This window comes from Saimiri boliviensis, chromosome 4, assembly GCF_048565385.1.
Source record: "Saimiri boliviensis isolate mSaiBol1 chromosome 4, mSaiBol1.pri, whole genome shotgun sequence".
In the NCBI taxonomy this organism is placed as follows: Eukaryota; Metazoa; Chordata; class Mammalia; order Primates; family Cebidae; genus Saimiri; species Saimiri boliviensis.
The window spans coordinates 59,114,194-59,131,314 of NC_133452.1; the positions used below are offsets into that span (position 1 = coordinate 59,114,194).

Sequence of the window (17,121 nt, forward strand, 5' to 3'; positions counted from 1 at the left end):
AAAAGACACCATTAAAAGAGGAAAGATGTGAATGTGTGCACACAAGAGATAGAAAACATTTGCTTTGCCTATAGCTAAATTATTAGTGTCCAGAATAATCAAAGGATTTTTACTTACATCAGTGGGAAAAAGGCAACCCAATAGAAAAATGGGAAAAAGATTTGAATTCACTTCATAAAAGAGAAAATCCAAATGGCTAATGAAAAGATGAACTGTCAGTGATGTGTAATCACACCATTTATTTTTGACCAGTTGTCAAAGTCTTGTAATACTAAGTGTTGGCGAGGATATGGAGTAATAGGATCTCTCATCCTGCTGGTGTGCATGCAAATTGAGATAACCTTGAAGACTGATCTGGTATCATATAGAGTTGGTGATGTGCACAGCCACACGTTCTGGGGCACATACCTTGAGCTGCTCCAGCACAGGTCCACAGAGGTACATGGATAAAAGTGTTCCCCTGGCATTGTTCCTAACAGCCCTGCACTTTGAACAACCCGGGTGTTCTTCAATCATCTCATGGACACATGTATTATAATATATTCTTACAGTAGGATATGTGTCCATGAAAATGAATGAGCCACAGCTGCATGAAACCACATAGATGAATCTCCTAAACATAATGTTTGGCGAAAGAAGCAAGTCATAAAATAACACCTGTGGTGTTATCCTGTTATAGAAAATTTAAAATCAGATTGCAAAACTAACCTTTGCTGTTTATAAACAGTAACCTGTACTGTTTAGCATTGCTTATAAAATGGTAAAATGAAACAAAAAACAAGGGGTTATCACGAAAATTAGAAAAATGTTTCCTCCTAGAAAGGGCAAGGGATTTGCAGTCATAAAGAGAGGTACAAGAAGCTAACAGGGGGCTGTCAATCATCTCTTTCTTGCCTTGGGTTGTGATTTCTAGGCATTTGATTTTTATTATTCTTGAAATGGTACATATTTTATGCATTGTTATATATGTATAAAATATTATAATAAGAAAAGCAAAGTAATAAGATCTGATCCCATACTTAAGGAGCAAACAGTGAATAATATAGACTATTAAACAGATAATTTCAATGAAATGTGGTAATTTTTTTTTTTTTTGAGAAGAAGTCTGGCTCTGTTGCCCAGGTTGGAGTGCAGTGATACAATCTTGGGTCACTGCAACCTCTGCCTTCCAGGTTCAAGTGATTCTCCTTCTTCAGCCTCCTGAGTACCTGGGACTACAGGCATGTGCCACCATGCCTGGCTAATTTTTGCATTTTTAGTAGAGAAGGGCTTTTACCATGTTGGTTGGACTGGTCTTGAACTCCTGACCTCAAGTGATCTGCCTGCCTTGGCCTCCCAAAGTGCTGGGATTACAGGCATGAACCACTGTGCCCAGCCAGTAAATGCTTTTAAAATAATAAAAAAAACTCTCATTTATGGACAATTTACTTACACACTAGGTACTACTTTAAATGTCTTATATATCATCTCATTTAATTATTTAAGGAAGTCTGTGAGATAGACACTATTGCCCATCTCCGCCCCCCCCCCGCCCCCACCTTTTCTTTTAGCCAATAAGGAAAATAGGAAGCATAGAAAGTTCACATGGAAAATAAGAGATGGAGCTGGGATGTGAGCCCAGGCCAGCATCCCCAGCTACTGCATCACACTGTTTCTGAATTTCTGCTATGAGACTCCAAATGATGATCAATGGCAGTTGTCAGATGGAGAAGGCCCCAAGGGAAAGGAAGAGCTTTGTATCATGCAACAGCCTGGCATGTTCGGAGAATTGTGGGAAAGTCCATGTGGCCGAGGTACAGGAGGGCCGATTGTTCAAGGAAATGACAAGAGACAAAACCACAATGGGGATTATTTTAGTTTTAGGAAGTGTGCGAGGTATACTGGTGTGAGGTTAGGAAGATCAGCTGCGGAGCTATTGGGATGAATGATGTAAGAAATGGTGAAGACTTGAGTGAAAGTGGGAAAAGCAGGGAGGAAAAGATGAAGCCATTATTTGGGAGGCATTTCTAAACTGACAAAATTTGATGACCGCCGGGCGCGGTGGCTCAAGCCTGTAATCCCAGCACTTTGCTAGGCCGAGGCGGGTGGATCACGAGGTCGAAAGATCGAGACCATCCTGGTCAACATGGTGAAACCCCGTCTCTACTAAAAATACAATAAAACTAGCTGGGCGTGGTGGCACGTGCCTGTAATCCCAGCTACTCAGGAGGCTGAGGCAGGAGAATTGCCTGAGACCAGGAGGCGGAGGTTGTGGTGAGCCGAGATCGCGCCATTGCACTCCAGCCTGGGTAACAAGAGCGAAACTCCGTCTCAAAAAAAAAAAAAAAAAAAAAAATTTGATGACCAATATGCAGGAGGAAGTGGAGGAACGTATTAAGGTTTAGAAGCCTGATGGAAGGGGATTTTGCTAACCAATTCAGGAAATACTAGGGAGAGAGCAGCTTTAGAAGAGAGGGGAATACGTTTGGATATATTCCAATGAGCTTGTCCTATCCCTATACTAAGAATAACAAAGGGAAGACGTATTCGAAGTTAATACCTTATAACAGCAATAAGAGATCGCAGCTCGGCGGGACCTTACAGTGGAGAACAACTGGGGCCGGGTGGTGAGTGGGAGTTAATAGCCCATACTTAGGAGTCAGAGGCAGGGAAGTAGATGAAATCACAAGGGCAGTGTGTGCCGCAGAGGACTTTAGGGAGTACCAGCATTGAGGCAGGTCAGTCATCAGGGAGGTACAAGCGGAACCAGGAGAGAGGGATGTTTTGCAAGCCAAGGGACAGCAGGAGCCTGATGAGTAGGCATGGTCAGTGGCACCAGGGAAGACAGGCAGAAAGGACCAGAAGAGGCAATGTGAAGGTCCCTGGCGACTGCAAAGTGAGCTCAGAAAAGCTGGTTGCACCTGGTCATCACTGGCGGAGGAAACAAGTAGGAGCTGAAAAAGGAGATACCCTCTTCTGAGAAGTCTGTCAAGGGAGGAAACGCAAGGTGGCCAGAGGAGCAGTGGGGTCAAGAGAAGGTTCTTGTCTTTGGTTGGAGGAGACTAAAACTGAAAGGAAGAAGTCAAAAGAGAGGGAAAAAATAAAGGAAAAAGAAGTGATGGGTTTCGGAGGAGGTGGGAAGAGGCACAATCCATACTAAGATTGCAAAATGCTATTTGGAGAGAATATCCATATAATGGTGCTACTCAGATATAGAAAATGAATGAAGGACTCATACATGGCACTATGCAGATGAACCTGAAAACATCACGCTAGGTAAGAGAAGCCAGACACAAAAGGCCACATATTGTTTGACTCTATTTATGGGAAATGTCCAGAACAGGCAAATCTAGGGAGACAGTAGGTAGATGAGTGGTTGTCAGGAACTGGAGGGAGCAGGGAATGGGGAGTGGTGGCTCCTGGGTACAGAGTTTCTTTTGGGAGTGATGAGTATGTCCTGGAATTAAAGCATGATGATGGCTGCACAATCTTGCGAATATACGAAAAACCACCAAATTGTCTACTTTAAAAGGTTGAATTTTATGGCATTTGAATTATATCACAATTTTTAAAATCCAGGTGAAACCCCGTCTCTACCAAAAATACAAAAATTAGCCGGGCATTTGACATGCGCTTGTAGTCCCAGCTGTTTGGGAGGCTGAGGCGGAAGAATCGCTTGAACCCCGGAGGCGGAGGTTGCAGTGAGCCGAGACTGTGCCACTGTGCTCCACTGGTGACAGAGCAAGACTCCGTGTCAGGAAAAAAAAGAAATATTATTTGTTTTTCAGACAAAGAAATGCCTCTTTCAATTATGGAAAAATAGGGCAAATAAGCACATTATTCTAGAAGCAAGACCTCTGTTTTTTGGGGGGCTTGGCAAGAGCTGTCATAACCTTGGTGAACAGAGCCAGCCTGGCAGAGAAGAGGATCCAACAGAGAGCCAAAGTCTTGGAAGCGAGAGGACGGATTCTCCCCTCTCTTCCCCCAGCCCCAGGTTAAGGGGTACTGCGGGAATGACTCAGAGTGACCAGGTATGTATATTAGCAGCTGAGGTAAAGGCCTCTCCACTGAACAGCTGGTCTTTTAAAGAAGCCATGGAACTTATGGTTTGCTCAAAATAAAAGAAAAACAATCAATACCTAAGCTATTCAAGGTATATAGGTAACACCTACCTTTCATGAATTGGAGTGAATGTTTGAACGGTTACAATGCTACCTTGCCTCTTCCAATGTGTGGCCCTTATTTTTCAGGCTAGGACGCCGGGTGGTCTTGTGGGCCACAAGCAGTGGCATGTTTTTGTTTGGAATAGCGGCGGCGTTTGCAGCTGATTATTACACCTTCATGGCCGCACGCTTTTTTCTTGCCATGGTGAGTTGTTGTTTTTTTACCTGCTTAATTCTGCTGCAGTATTTCCATAGAAAACCTTAACTCTCTTCATTTTGCTCATTTAAGATCTAGTGAGCGAGATCAAGGCCTAATCTTTGTCCACTCCACTGCGGAAGTCTGTCTACGGAATATCAATGCCTTATGTTTAGAATGGAACTCATTAAAATGAAAAATTGCTGCTGGCTAGGCAGAAACTTTGTGTTTGCCTCTGTGTCTGGCACGTGGCCCACATCTCACAATTACTAAGGCATTATTTTATTTCTGAACAATTATATTGGTCTAGTCAGGGCCTGTTCACAGGAGCAGACACACAGTTAAGGTGTGTGGGTAAAGTCACTTGTATAATGTGCAGGAAGAATGAAAACAGGAAGGCATTAGGCCCTTATGTTAGCAGGAATGGGGGTGTAGTGGAAAGGGCATGAGTTTGAACACCAGCTCTGTCGTATATTGCTTTGTTCGTTGCATGACCTTGAGCACACTCGTTATCATCTTTGAACCTTAGGTTGTAGTCTGTAAACTGTAGAAAAGAATCCCTGTTTATTCTTCTTCTTCTCAGGATTCAGTGAGATCAAGTGTCAACAACCCTAGTACCACCCCTGGTTATAACGTTGACCGTTATTAGAAATGGACCAGCGAGCAAGGAAGCTGTTTCCATGCTCAGTGAGGCTTCCAGACAGATTTCCAACTGTCCAACAACAGCAGCAGTGATTTTCAATTGCAAATCACTGATCAAGAATAATAGAGGGAAGTTTCCACCTGGCGGAGGCACTTGTGATCTTCCTAACCGCAAAGCACCAGCTTGGATGGTCTAAGGGTCCAGAGAGAAGCAAAGGACTTAAATCTCCCTGCACCCCCTCAGAGAACAAGATGGGGTGTCAGTTTGGGAGTCTTTATTAATGTATGGAAAGGGTTCCTAGCAAACCATACAGATGGCCAAGAATAAGGAAGATGAATAAAAATAAATCTAGGAGAATTGAAGGTGCTGTACCTCATCAAAAAGTAAATACATATCTTTGAGACTGTAGAGAGTTTTAAATACAAGATAGCAGCCAGTAATTCTGCTTCCACTGAGGACGTAACTCTGGGACTGTAGGGTGAGATTTTATGAGAGAGACCTTCTGGCGGGACTGAAGGTTCCATGGAGACACAGATACTGAGAAAGTATAAAGGTCATCTTTTGGAAGACGTAAGAGGATATTTCTGAAAATATCTGTTTCAGTCTTGCAAAATACCCTGCTTTGGTTTCTAGAGCCAAGGAAACAAGACCACAAACCCGTAGAATACATCTGTGAAATGTGGCCTTAATTTTTTGCGACAATGTCCTTTGATGTTCATGGGAAATTGGTTTGCGGTCAAAGTCTGAGTACGGGAGATGCAGGCAGATTCATTTACTCAATGCATTTGTTGATCTGTCTACAGAGTGTAATCCTAAGTAAACCGAACCCAGCTGTCTCAATAAGTCTAGTAGGAAAGGCAAGATGTTGATCAGCCATCTTCAAAAATGAATAAAATGTTGACAGTGAGGGCATAACAGCAGTGAGTCTGGAGGGTCAAGGACTTTTTCATTGTGAGGGGTGGGTGAGAGAAGATTTCAGCAAAGATAGAAGCAGATGAAAGGGCCCTGAGATGAGAAAGAGTTAAAAATCAGAATGTCTGGAGAATAGAGAGGAGGAGGGATGCATTGATGAGGCTGAAAGGGTCGAGGCGGTTGGGTGGTACCTTTAGGATTGTCGGTATTTTTCTCTATCTCCTAAAGGCAATGGCAATCCACAGAGAGGGTTCCAGGGATCCTGGCTGCTATGAGGGGCTGGAGTCAGAGAAGATGTGAGGAGTAGAGTATTATCAGTGGTAGGGATGGGTGTGAGTGGAGTCACAGCGTGTTTTGGAGTTAGATATTTGTATATAAATTTTCTGAATCCAACGACAGAGGAAGTTGTAGCTGACACACGAGAAATAATCAGCATTGAAAAACCTGACAGGGACAAATATTACAGCTTAATTTAACTGGGAAATTTATAGTATTTGAAAATTATCACAATCTTTATTTACTCTAACAGCAGCACTTACCAAAAGCGACCTGGATTCTTGGATTTAGGGTCCTAGTGATCTGAGTCTTGCCATTACAAAGTTGCACAGGGAAATAGAAGCTGATGTCACAAAAATGTTAAACTGATTATGAGTACAGTAGTTCTCCTAATCAGCGCTTCATTGAGTACCTCCCTGCCTTCTGCTAGTGTCAACTTTTCTGACAGCAGGAATACCCTTGTAGGCCAGCCTCTTTGTGACTTTCTGATGCAAGATGAAATTGCAGATATTATGAGGGATGTGTGTTTACAAAAAGTCTTTAAAAGCAGTGAGGGAACACTGCCTGAATCCTACCCACAACCTCTGGCAGAGATAGACCTATTAACTTTTGAAGAAATTAACATCTGCAAGGATAATCACATGATGAGCCTTTGAAAGAGTATGCTTCAAATATCTAATGATTAGGAGAAGCCTTTGGGGAAATCAGTGGTGCTCTTGAATAATTTTACAAAAATTAACTTTATGATTTGTGTTGAAGTCAAATGTGAAATAATTTAGTAGAAAAAATTTTTAGCCCTTTCCTCCCAAAAAAACCACATTGGACTCATTCTTTGTTTATTCCAAGAATGATCACATATTATATTCAAATCACATATTGTAATCTAATTTTAATTTAAGATAGACATATTTTCAAACTAAAGTTCTTGCCCGGTTTTCCTTAATGTGGTAAAGTACATATAACACACAATTTATCATCTTAACCATTTTAAGCGTACAGTTCAGTGATATTAAGTGCATTCATATTGTTGTGCAATTATCACCACCGTACATCTTCAGAACCCTTTCATCTTGCAAAACAGAAACTCTGTCCATTAAATCATAATTCTCTATTCCCTGTCTCCCTAGCCCCTGACAACCACCATTCTACATTCTGCCTCTATGAGTTTGGCCACTCTCAGTACCTCATAAAAGTGGAATCATACGATATTTGTCTTTTTGTGACCGATTTATTTCACTTAGCATAATACTCATTGTATGCATAGACTACACTTTTCTTATCTGTTCATCTGTAGACAGACACTTGGGGGTTGCTTCCATACTTTAGCTATTGTGAATAATGCTATGAGCAAGCATGGAGAAATCTCTCTTCCAGGCCCCACTTCCAATCCCTTTGGGCATATACTCAAAGGTGGAATTGCTGGATCATGCCGTAATTGTTTTTTAAGGACTTTTTTTCCATACTGTTTTTCCTAGAGCCTGTATCATTATACATTCCAATCACACATGACACATGGATTCTAGTTTCTCTACGTTCCCACTAAAACTTGTTAATTTTTTTTTTTTAATTAGCCACCCTAATGGGTATGAAGTGATATCTCTTTGTAGCTTTGATTTGCATTTCTCAATGATTGGTAAACATTTTTATTTCTTCTAAAAATGCCTATTCAAAGCCTTTTCCCATTTTTGAATTGGATTGCTTGTATTTTTGTTGTTGTTGGGTTTTCGGCGTTCTCCATCAAATCCCTTATCAAATATTTGATTTGCAAATATTTTACTCAGTTCTGTAGGTTGCCTTTTCAGTTGATCATGTTCTTTGATGCACAGAAGTTTCAATTTTCATGAAGTCTAAAATGTGTCTATTTTTTGGTCTGTCAAAACAAAGTTTTAATTAAATCTGTTTTTCTTGCCACCAGTTAGTGTAAATTTTTTTTGTCTCCATTTAGCAATTAAGATTTAACAGTAAGGACCTCCTGGATACAGATAACTTGATGTGCTCATTTACAAGGAACGGAGAAATCCATCAACATTATAATGGAATGTTTAGATGACATGAAAGGCAGTGTCTTCCATTTATATTATAAATAATCTATCAAGTTTTGCTCTTTGGGGTGGGGAGGAGGAGGGAGGTTGAAAGGACCTATGAGAAGGAAAACGTTAGATTGGATTAAACGTCATTTTATGCATGTGATGTGGGTTTCAGAAAGCAAATCTTTGTCATCTTTTTTTGCCAATATGTGATTTGCAGTGGGGTCAGACACCTCGATAGTTATATAGATCCCTATTCTTTGTTTTTCAGGTTGCAAGTGGTTATCTCGTGGTGGGGTTTGTCTATGTGATGGAATTCATTGGCATGAAGTATCGGACTTGGGCGTCTGTCCATATGCACACCTTTTTTGCAGTTGGAACCCTGCTGGTGGCTTTGACAGGCTACTTGGTCAGGACCTGGTGGCTTTACCAGATGATCCTCTCCACAGTGACTGTCCCCTTTATCCTGTGCTGTTGGGTGCTCCCAGAGACACCTTTTTGGCTTCTCTCAGAGGGACGATATGAAGAGGCACAAAAAATAGTTGACATCATAGCCAAGTGGAACAGGACCAGCTCCTGTAAACTGTCGGAACTTTTATCGCTGGACCTACAAGGTCCTGTTGGTAATAGCCCCACTGAAGTTCAGAAGCACAACCTATCATATCTGTTTTATAACTGGAGCATTGCGACAAGGACACTTACCGTTTGGCTAATCTGGTTCACGGGGAGTTTGGGATTCTACTCCTTCTCCTTGAATTCTATTAATTTAGGAGGCAATGAATACTTAAACCTCTTCCTCCTGGGTAAGTAGTTAAAAGTGTATTTAAATTTTGCAGTGAAGTGAGATTTCTACCATTTATGTGTGTTTCTGTGTGAATTTGAGAAAAAGAGTATGTTTTTAATAGGCCTTTTAAAACCAAGAGCAATACTGCCAACCATATTCTTTTTTTTTTTTTTTTGAAATGGAGTTTCGCTCTTGTTACCCAGGCTGGAGTGCAATGGCGCGATCTCGGCTCACTGCAACCTCCGCCTCCTGGGTTCAAGCAATTCTCCTGCCTCAGCCTCCTGAGTAGCTGGGATTACAGGCACGCGCCACCATGCCCAGCTAATTTTTTTGTATTTTTAGTAGAGACGGGGTTTCACCATGTTGACCAGGATGGTCTCGATCTCTCGACCTCGTGATCCACCCGCCTCGGCCTCCCAAAGTGCTGGGATTACAGGCTCGAGCCACCGCACCCAGCCATATTCTTATAGTATCTCTTAGTGTTATAACACCTGTACATATGAGGGGACTTCAACAAGTTCATAGAAAAATGGAATTAAAAGATAAAAATGTAAAATACAAACTTTCTCAACGTGATTGCCGTCAAGGTCAAGATACTTTTGTAAGACACCAGCCATTTAGTCCACCCCTAAAGAACTCAGGGTCCTGAGAATGCACCTATGTCAATGCCGTCTTTTTTACACTATTAACTGAAGAAAAATGGGTGCCACGTACAGGTTTTTTAAGATTAGGAAACAGAAAGAAGTCAGAAGGAGCCACCATGAGAACTGTAAGGTGGCTGCCGGGTGCTTTCCCATTAAAACTCTTGCAAAATTGATGAGAGGGATGAGCGGGACCATTGTCATGGAGGAGAAGGACTCCCTGGTGATGTTTTCCCAGGCATTTTTCTACAAAAGCTTCGGCTAACTTTCTCAAAACACTCTTATCATAAGCAGATATTTTCATTCTTTGGCCTTCTAGAAAGTTAACAAGCAAAATGCCTTGAGCATCCCCAAAAAACGTTGCCATGACCTTTGCTCTCGACTGGTCCACTTTTGCTTTGCCTGGACCACAGCCACCCCTTGGTAGCCATTGCTTTGGCTGAGCTTTGTCTTCAGGAACACACAGGTAAAATCGTGTTTCATCTCCTGTTAAAGTTCTTCCAAGAAATTCTTCAGGGCCTTGATCCCACTTGTTTAAAATTTCCAATGAAAGTTCTGCCCTTTGCAGCTGATCTGGGCACAACTGTTTTGGTACCCATTGTGTGGAAAGTTTGCTCAACTTTAATTTTTCGGTCAGAATTCTGTAAGCCAGACTAATTAAGGTGTCTATGGTATTGGCTATTGCTTCTGCTGTTAGCCTCAGTCCTTGTCAATTCGGGCATCAACAAGATGTATTTTTTTCTTCGATGTGGTTGCTCTGCCACTGTGGGCTTCATCTTCAATATCGTCTTGTTCTTTCTTAAAATAAGTTCTCCATTTGTAAACTGATGATTTATTTGGGGCATTGTGCTCATAAACTTTTCATAAAGCATCAATGATTTCACCATTCTTCCACCCAACCTTCACCAGAAATTCGATGTTTGTTCTTGCTTCAATTTTAGGAGAATCCATGTTGCTCTAGTGGGAGCTCTTTTCAAACTGGTATCTTCTTCTTCTCAGTGCCTCAAACTAGCTCCTCTCCAGACATGTTCTAAGGAGTTAGTACAAGTTTCTTTTGGTGCAGAAAAAAATCCTAAAAAGCAATGCATAGGTTTTTCATAATTTGCACTTTTCATGAAATTTTTTTTTTTTTTTTTGAGACAGAGTCTTGCTCTGTCACTCAGGCTGGAGTGCAGTGGTGCTATCTCAGCTCACTGCAGCCTCTGCCTCCTGGGTTCAAGCAATTCTCCTGTCTCAGCCTTCCAAGTAGCTGGGATTTACAGGTGCACGCCACCATGCCTCGTTAATTTTTGTATTTTTGTAAAGACAGGGTTTCACCGTGTTGGCCAGGCTGGTCTCAAACTCCTAACCTCAGGTGATCTGCCCATCTCAGCCTCCCAAATTACTGGGATTACAGCCATAATCCATGTGTAATCCAGCATCAGGACATCCATGACCTTTTTGAAGAATCCTTGTATTTTTCCGTTTGAAAAAAAATGCGTCAGAAGAATTTAGTCGCTCCATTTCTGCCTTCTCTCCTTGCTCACCTCCTGCATACCCGTCCTCAGCCTAGAATTCTTCCCAGGGGTGACTTCTATAATGTTTTCTTGTACCCTTCCAGATCTATTTCTATGCATTTGTGCCAGACATGGTGGCACGTGCCTATAGTCCCAGCTACTCAGAAGGCTGAGGTAGGGGGATGGCTTGAGCTCAGGAGTTCTGGGCTGTAGTGCGCTATGCCAATTGGGTGTCTGCACTAACTTCAGCATCAATATGGTGACCTCCCAGAATCGGGTGACCACCAGGTTGCCTAAGAAGGGGTGAACTGGCCCAGGTCGAAAACGAAGCAGGCCAAAAGTCCCGTGCTAATTAGATCTATTTCTATGCATTTCCATATACTTGTGCATATAAATGTTTTATATTTTAACACAAATGAGATCACTCACTATATATTGTTCTTTGTAAGTTGCTTCCCTTTTAAAATTTAATATACCTTGGCTATCTGGCTATCTCTCAACCTTTAGATGTCCTTAATTTAGAAATTTTAGTTGGCAAAATAACTTTTAAATACATGCAACTATAATTTGTGTCGTAATATTTCTTTCATTTCAATGGCAGGGTAGATCGCTTTTGATAGCTTGAGATGTGACTCCTAGTATAAACCAAATTTGAACTAAAATGTGAGAGAAATATTACAAACCTCTTTTTATCCATCTAGTCTTAACTCCTGGTTATTTCTGTGTAGGCTGCCTGTATTTTTATATTATCCTCAAAACAGCTTGCTTCTAAATTTTTATACATAGGTATTGTGCCTTCTCAAAAGCACTCTGATGACACATCTGGCTTTCTTTTTGATTTCCTCAGCAGACACATCTGTTTTGTTTGTTATAGCTCAACAGGAATTATGAGAGAAGTCGTTTTAAGAAAAAAGATTTACTCTTTTTTTTTTTTTGAGACGGAGTTTCGCTCTTGTTACCCAGACTGGAGTGCGATGGTGCTATCTTGGCTCACTGCAACCTCTGCCTCCTGGGTTCAGGCAATTCTCCTGCTTCCGCCTCCTGAGTAGCTGGGATTACAGGCACGCACCACCATGCCCAGCTAATTTTTTATGTATTTTTAGTAGAGATGGGGTTTCACCACGTTTACCAGGATGGTCTCGATCTCTTGACCTCATGATCCACCCTCCTCGGCCTCCCAAAGTGCTGGGATTACAGGCTTGACCCACCGCACCCGGCCTACTCTTTTTTTTGGAAGCAAACTAACAAGTTTATAGAAAGAGCCTGTCTTGACTTCAAACCCATTCTCTATGACAATCTGGTATGGTGCAGTATCCCTAGAACAGAGTGGCCAATGGTATGTGGATCAGGTAGGGTGGAGTGTGGATGCGGAAGCTTAGGTAGGCTAGAAGTTTAGATCTTCATGACATAGTTTCTTACTTTTGCCAAAGATACAAATTCTCAAAAAACTGGGCAATCTCATAAATACAAAAATGTTCCCAAAGACAAACACGCATGGTTTTATATTAGCCACTGTTGTGGATTCTTCATGTCAGTATCGTTGCCATTGGTATTCTTGCAGACGGCTGCTTCTGCTCAATAGTTCTCTGCTGTGAAAATTTTGAATACGTTTTTATCTCCAGAGATGATTTGGGGCTGGTGGGAATTTGGGCTCCAGTTTTGTGCCATTTGCAGGTGCCAGGTGGATTACGAGCATTAGAGCATTTCACAGGAAATGCTTATCCTCGCTGCAGTGAGTTTAAAAATGGAGAGGCCCGCTGCCTCACAGAAATCCTTAGAGAGTTTCTAAAGGCTCCTAGAAGTGAGGAAAGGGCTGCTCATGCCTTTTGGGTGGTGGGTTAGAAGGCAGGGGCCCCTTGTGCAGCCAGATGCCTAGCCTTATAGAGGGCCTGCTTGCTCGATGACAGGTGTGGTGGAAATTCCTGCCTACACTTTGGTGTGCATCGCCATGGACAAGGTCGGGAGGAGAACAGTCCTGGTTTTCGCCCTTTTCTGCAGTGCACTGGCCTGTGGTGTCATTATGGTGATCCCCCAGGTGAGTTATTGTGTGTTTTATTTAAGGAATGGTTACCTATACTGTGACAGTTTGATGGGAAGAATTTTAGCTTATTACCGTTAAGTATGAAGGTCAATTCAGAGTATGAATTGGACAGAGTATATAATATTTAAAAATATGTTTTCTTTAAAAAATTCTTTTTCTGTTATGTAAGTAATATATGTTAATTGTAGAAAATTTAATGAGAAAAATGTCAAAAACAACAACAACAACAAAAAAAACCCGACCTGGGTGCAGTGACTCACACTTATAATCCCAGCAAATCAAGAGGCTGAGGTGGGACGATGGCTTGAGTTCAGGAGTTTAAGGCTGCAGTGAGCTGTGATCAAGCCATTTTACTCCAGCCTGGGTGACAGAGTGAGACTCCATCTCAACAAATAAAAAATAAAAAGTCCGTAATCCAATTCCCAGAGATGACCAGTGATGTATTTTGTAAACGCAATAATCTTGTGTGAGGATGTCTATCACATCTTCCAGCATCATCATCATATTAAACATTCACTCATTTATTAATTCGGCAAACATTTACCCACCATCTTTTATGTACCAGTTGTAGGGAACACACAGTGCATCAGGTTTCTGTAAGTGTAATAAGTGGGCACAGGGCAGGTGTGTGTCCTCTTTTTTCTGGGATGGTCGAAGGTGATGTGCCCCTCAGAGTTGGTGACATGGGATCAGAAACCTGAATGAGAGAGGCAGCCTTGGAGACATCTGAAGGATATGAGTCAGGTATTCAGGACCCTTAGAGTTTCACTACTCTGTTTTTCATTGCAGGAGATTAGTGGTTTCCAGTGTCTGGTATGTATAAACACCCCGAGGAGCTTGTTTTTAAAAACAATTTCTTAGTGAGAAAAGTTGCCCAGAAACTACTGAAATGGTTTTCGTATTTCTATATTTTGGCAAACTGCATCCCCCCAAAATGCCTTTTCCATCCAAAATTCTTCCTCTCTGCCCCAAAAAGATGTTATCAGACCTGTTTTTAAATTCTTGACTTGGAAAATGTCATTATAACAGTACTTAAAATATTTTATTTAATGTTCTGTGATTATATAATCACCAAGCAATAGTATATTGGCATTTGGAGCAAAGCATTTTAAGTTTTGCCTATGGTTTGAAGTGTAATTTAAGCTAACGAGTGACTTTCTTTTATAGTAGCACTTTACTTAATGATTAGGATTGATGAGCCAAATATTTTATGTAATTAAATTTCCAGGTGATTGATACACAACTCACAATGCAATAAAACTGTTCAGGACAAGGAGGTCTGCCAATTTGAGGGAACTTCATCCACACCTTTTAAAAAGTAGTTTGCAGTTAGGACAGTTAGGTAGTTGGCAGCTGCCTTTAGGTTGATGAAGAGTTGGGGAATACCAGAACCTTTGAGTTCTACAGTGATAGGGAAGATGAGAAAGAGGCTGATGGAGATTTCTAGAAATAGAGCACTAACCCACAACCACAGATTTCTTCCCTTCAATAAAATTTTCCCCAAACAATAATGCCAACACAATACAAATACTAATTTAATTAACAAATAATATCCACAATTGTAATTAAGGTGACATTAGCTGCTTTAGTAGAGACATTCCAGAATCTCAGTGACTTAACATAAAGGATGTTTGTCACCTGCTCATAGAAAGTTCTATGGTTGGCCTGGTTGGCCAAAGTGGGAGTGGTGAGTGGGTGTTCGGGTCCATGGAGTCATTCAGGGACGCAGGCTGACAGAGGCACTGCCTTCCTTAACAGGTGAGCCCCAAGGTGACCCTGGGTCTCAGCATCCAGCTGGCAGGTGGGGGAGGAGGGAGATTTTGGAATATGAGGTGTCTTTGTTAGTTACCTCTGGAAGTGGAACCCATGAAGGAGAATAGAAACTGAGGTGGAGATAAAGGTTTTGCTGTTGAAGAATGTATCAGCCACAAACAAACAAAAAGTCTCTACTAATAATTTGGTTATCATTTTCAAATTATTTTCTGAAGATACTTTATAAGCCAGGAATTACTGCCACAAAGGGTACAAGTTGTTGCTGTTGTTGTTGTTGTTTTTTAATAAATAGATTAAATAGAGACAAGATCTCACTCTGTCACTCAAGCTGAAGTGCAGTGCTGTGATTATAGCTCTCTCTAATCTCAAACTCCTGGCTTCTCTAGTAGCTGGGACCACAGGCATATACCATCACACACAGCTAATTTTTTTGTTTTTGTTTTTGTAGAAATGGAGTCTTGCTCTGTTGCCCTGGCTGGTCTAAAACTCTTGGCCTCAAGTAATTCTCCTACTTTAGCCTCCTAAAGTGCTGGGATTACATGTGTGAGCCATTGTGCCCGGCCCACAATTGTTTTTAGGGCTCCTTGATTCATTCTGTTGGATCAGTTCCAAAAGGAGTGGGGAAATTCTTGGTGCCACCAGCAAGAATGGTGCCCACCATTCTGGGCGTGTCTCCTTCCAAAGCAGTCTTCCCACCTGGCTTTTATCACAGTTCAAACCCTCCAAAGTGGACAGAGAGGAGAGGCACACTAAAACTTTCCTCTACATTTCATAAAGATGGAAAGCTTTTACAGACTTTGAGTAGAGTTTAATGTATTTAAACAGAAAAATATGGCTCTTCATTGTTCTGAAAAAATACTGAAGGAAATAGAATGTTTTAAATAGTGATTTTAAAGATTTTATATTTTCCTTTAAAAATATTACTTGTGATGATCTCTTTTGCCAAATTATTTTCAGAAACATTACATTTTGGGTGTGGCAACAGCTATGGTTGGAAAATTTGCCATTGGGGCAGCATTTGGCCTCATTTATCTTTATACAGCTGAGCTATATCCAACCATTGTAAGGTAAGGATGAATTATTTTCTGGTTGTTTTCCTGTTATCTTTTCACTTGTGTGCCGTTTCATCGTATTTAGCCTTTACATGTAAATGCTGGATTTTTTTCATAGAAGTTACCTATCTCTGAGATGGGAAAATGACATGCTGATGCTAATTCTGAGTCTGAGGCTTTGTACCTTATTAGCAAGGATGTCAAACAAATTATTTTGAAATAAGACTCGATTATTCCAAAAACATTTTAAGTTTCAAGTACCATAGACTTTCACCGAGTCTCTGTATTGACTCAAAGCTAATTTCTCAGGATGTGTCTCTCGATGTTCTGATGCCAGTTGTGTTAGTCGGCTTGGGCTGCTGTAACAAAATACCACAGGCTGGGTGGCTTAAACAATAGAAATTTATTTTCTCACAGTTCTGGAGGCTGAAGTCCAAGAACAAGGTGTCGGCAGGTTTGGATTCTCCTGAGGCCTCTCTCTATGGTCTTCAGGTGGCGCCCTCTTGCTGTGTCCGCTCGGGTCCTACCTCTGTGTGCACCGCTGGTTGTCCCTCTCTCTTCTTATAAGACATCAGCAATATTGGATTAGGGCCTCACCCTAACAGCCTCATTTTAACTTAATCACCTCTTTAAATACCTTATCTAGATATGCCATTACGTCATAAAGTACTGGGGGTTGAGACTTCAACACTTGACCTTTGGTAGGCACAACTCAGCCCATAACACCAGCAGTCATTGGCTCCCTGAGATCACCTTATCTGGAGGCTCTCCTGGCAGCTCATCAGGGTCATTGAGGCATTTCATAAAAAATATCAGTCTTGGGTCCTTACACCAGATTTGCTGGATCAATCCAAGAATGAGACTTGGGATTTTTTTTTTTTTTTTCTTTTTCTTTTTGAGATGGCGTCTCGCTCTGTCACCCAGGCTGAGGGCAGTGGCATGATCTTGGCTCACTGAAACCTCGGCCTTCCAGGTTCAAGCGATTCTCCTGCCTCAGCCTTCTGAGTAGCTGGGACTACAGGTGTGCACCACCATGCCCGGCTAATTTTTGTATTTTTAGTGGAGATGCGGTGTCACCATGTTGATCAGGCTGGTCTCAAACTTCTGACCTTGTGATCCACCTGCCTCAGCCTCCCAA

At 41.5% G+C, this 17,121-nt stretch overlaps 1 protein-coding gene across 1 annotated transcript in view; it reads left to right on the plus strand.

Annotated features, from left to right (window-relative positions):
- SLC22A16 (solute carrier family 22 member 16) overlaps positions 1-17,121 on the plus strand; it is a 49,844-nt gene that overhangs the window by 21,366 nt on the left and 11,357 nt on the right. Inside the window, exons 3-6 of the mRNA XM_003935966.4 lie at positions 4,230-4,347; positions 8,468-8,999; positions 13,025-13,152; positions 15,889-15,998. Coding sequence (XP_003936015.1) covers positions 4,230-4,347; positions 8,468-8,999; positions 13,025-13,152; positions 15,889-15,998 — 888 coding nt within the window. The remainder of the gene's footprint in view (positions 1-4,229; positions 4,348-8,467; positions 9,000-13,024; positions 13,153-15,888; positions 15,999-17,121) is intronic.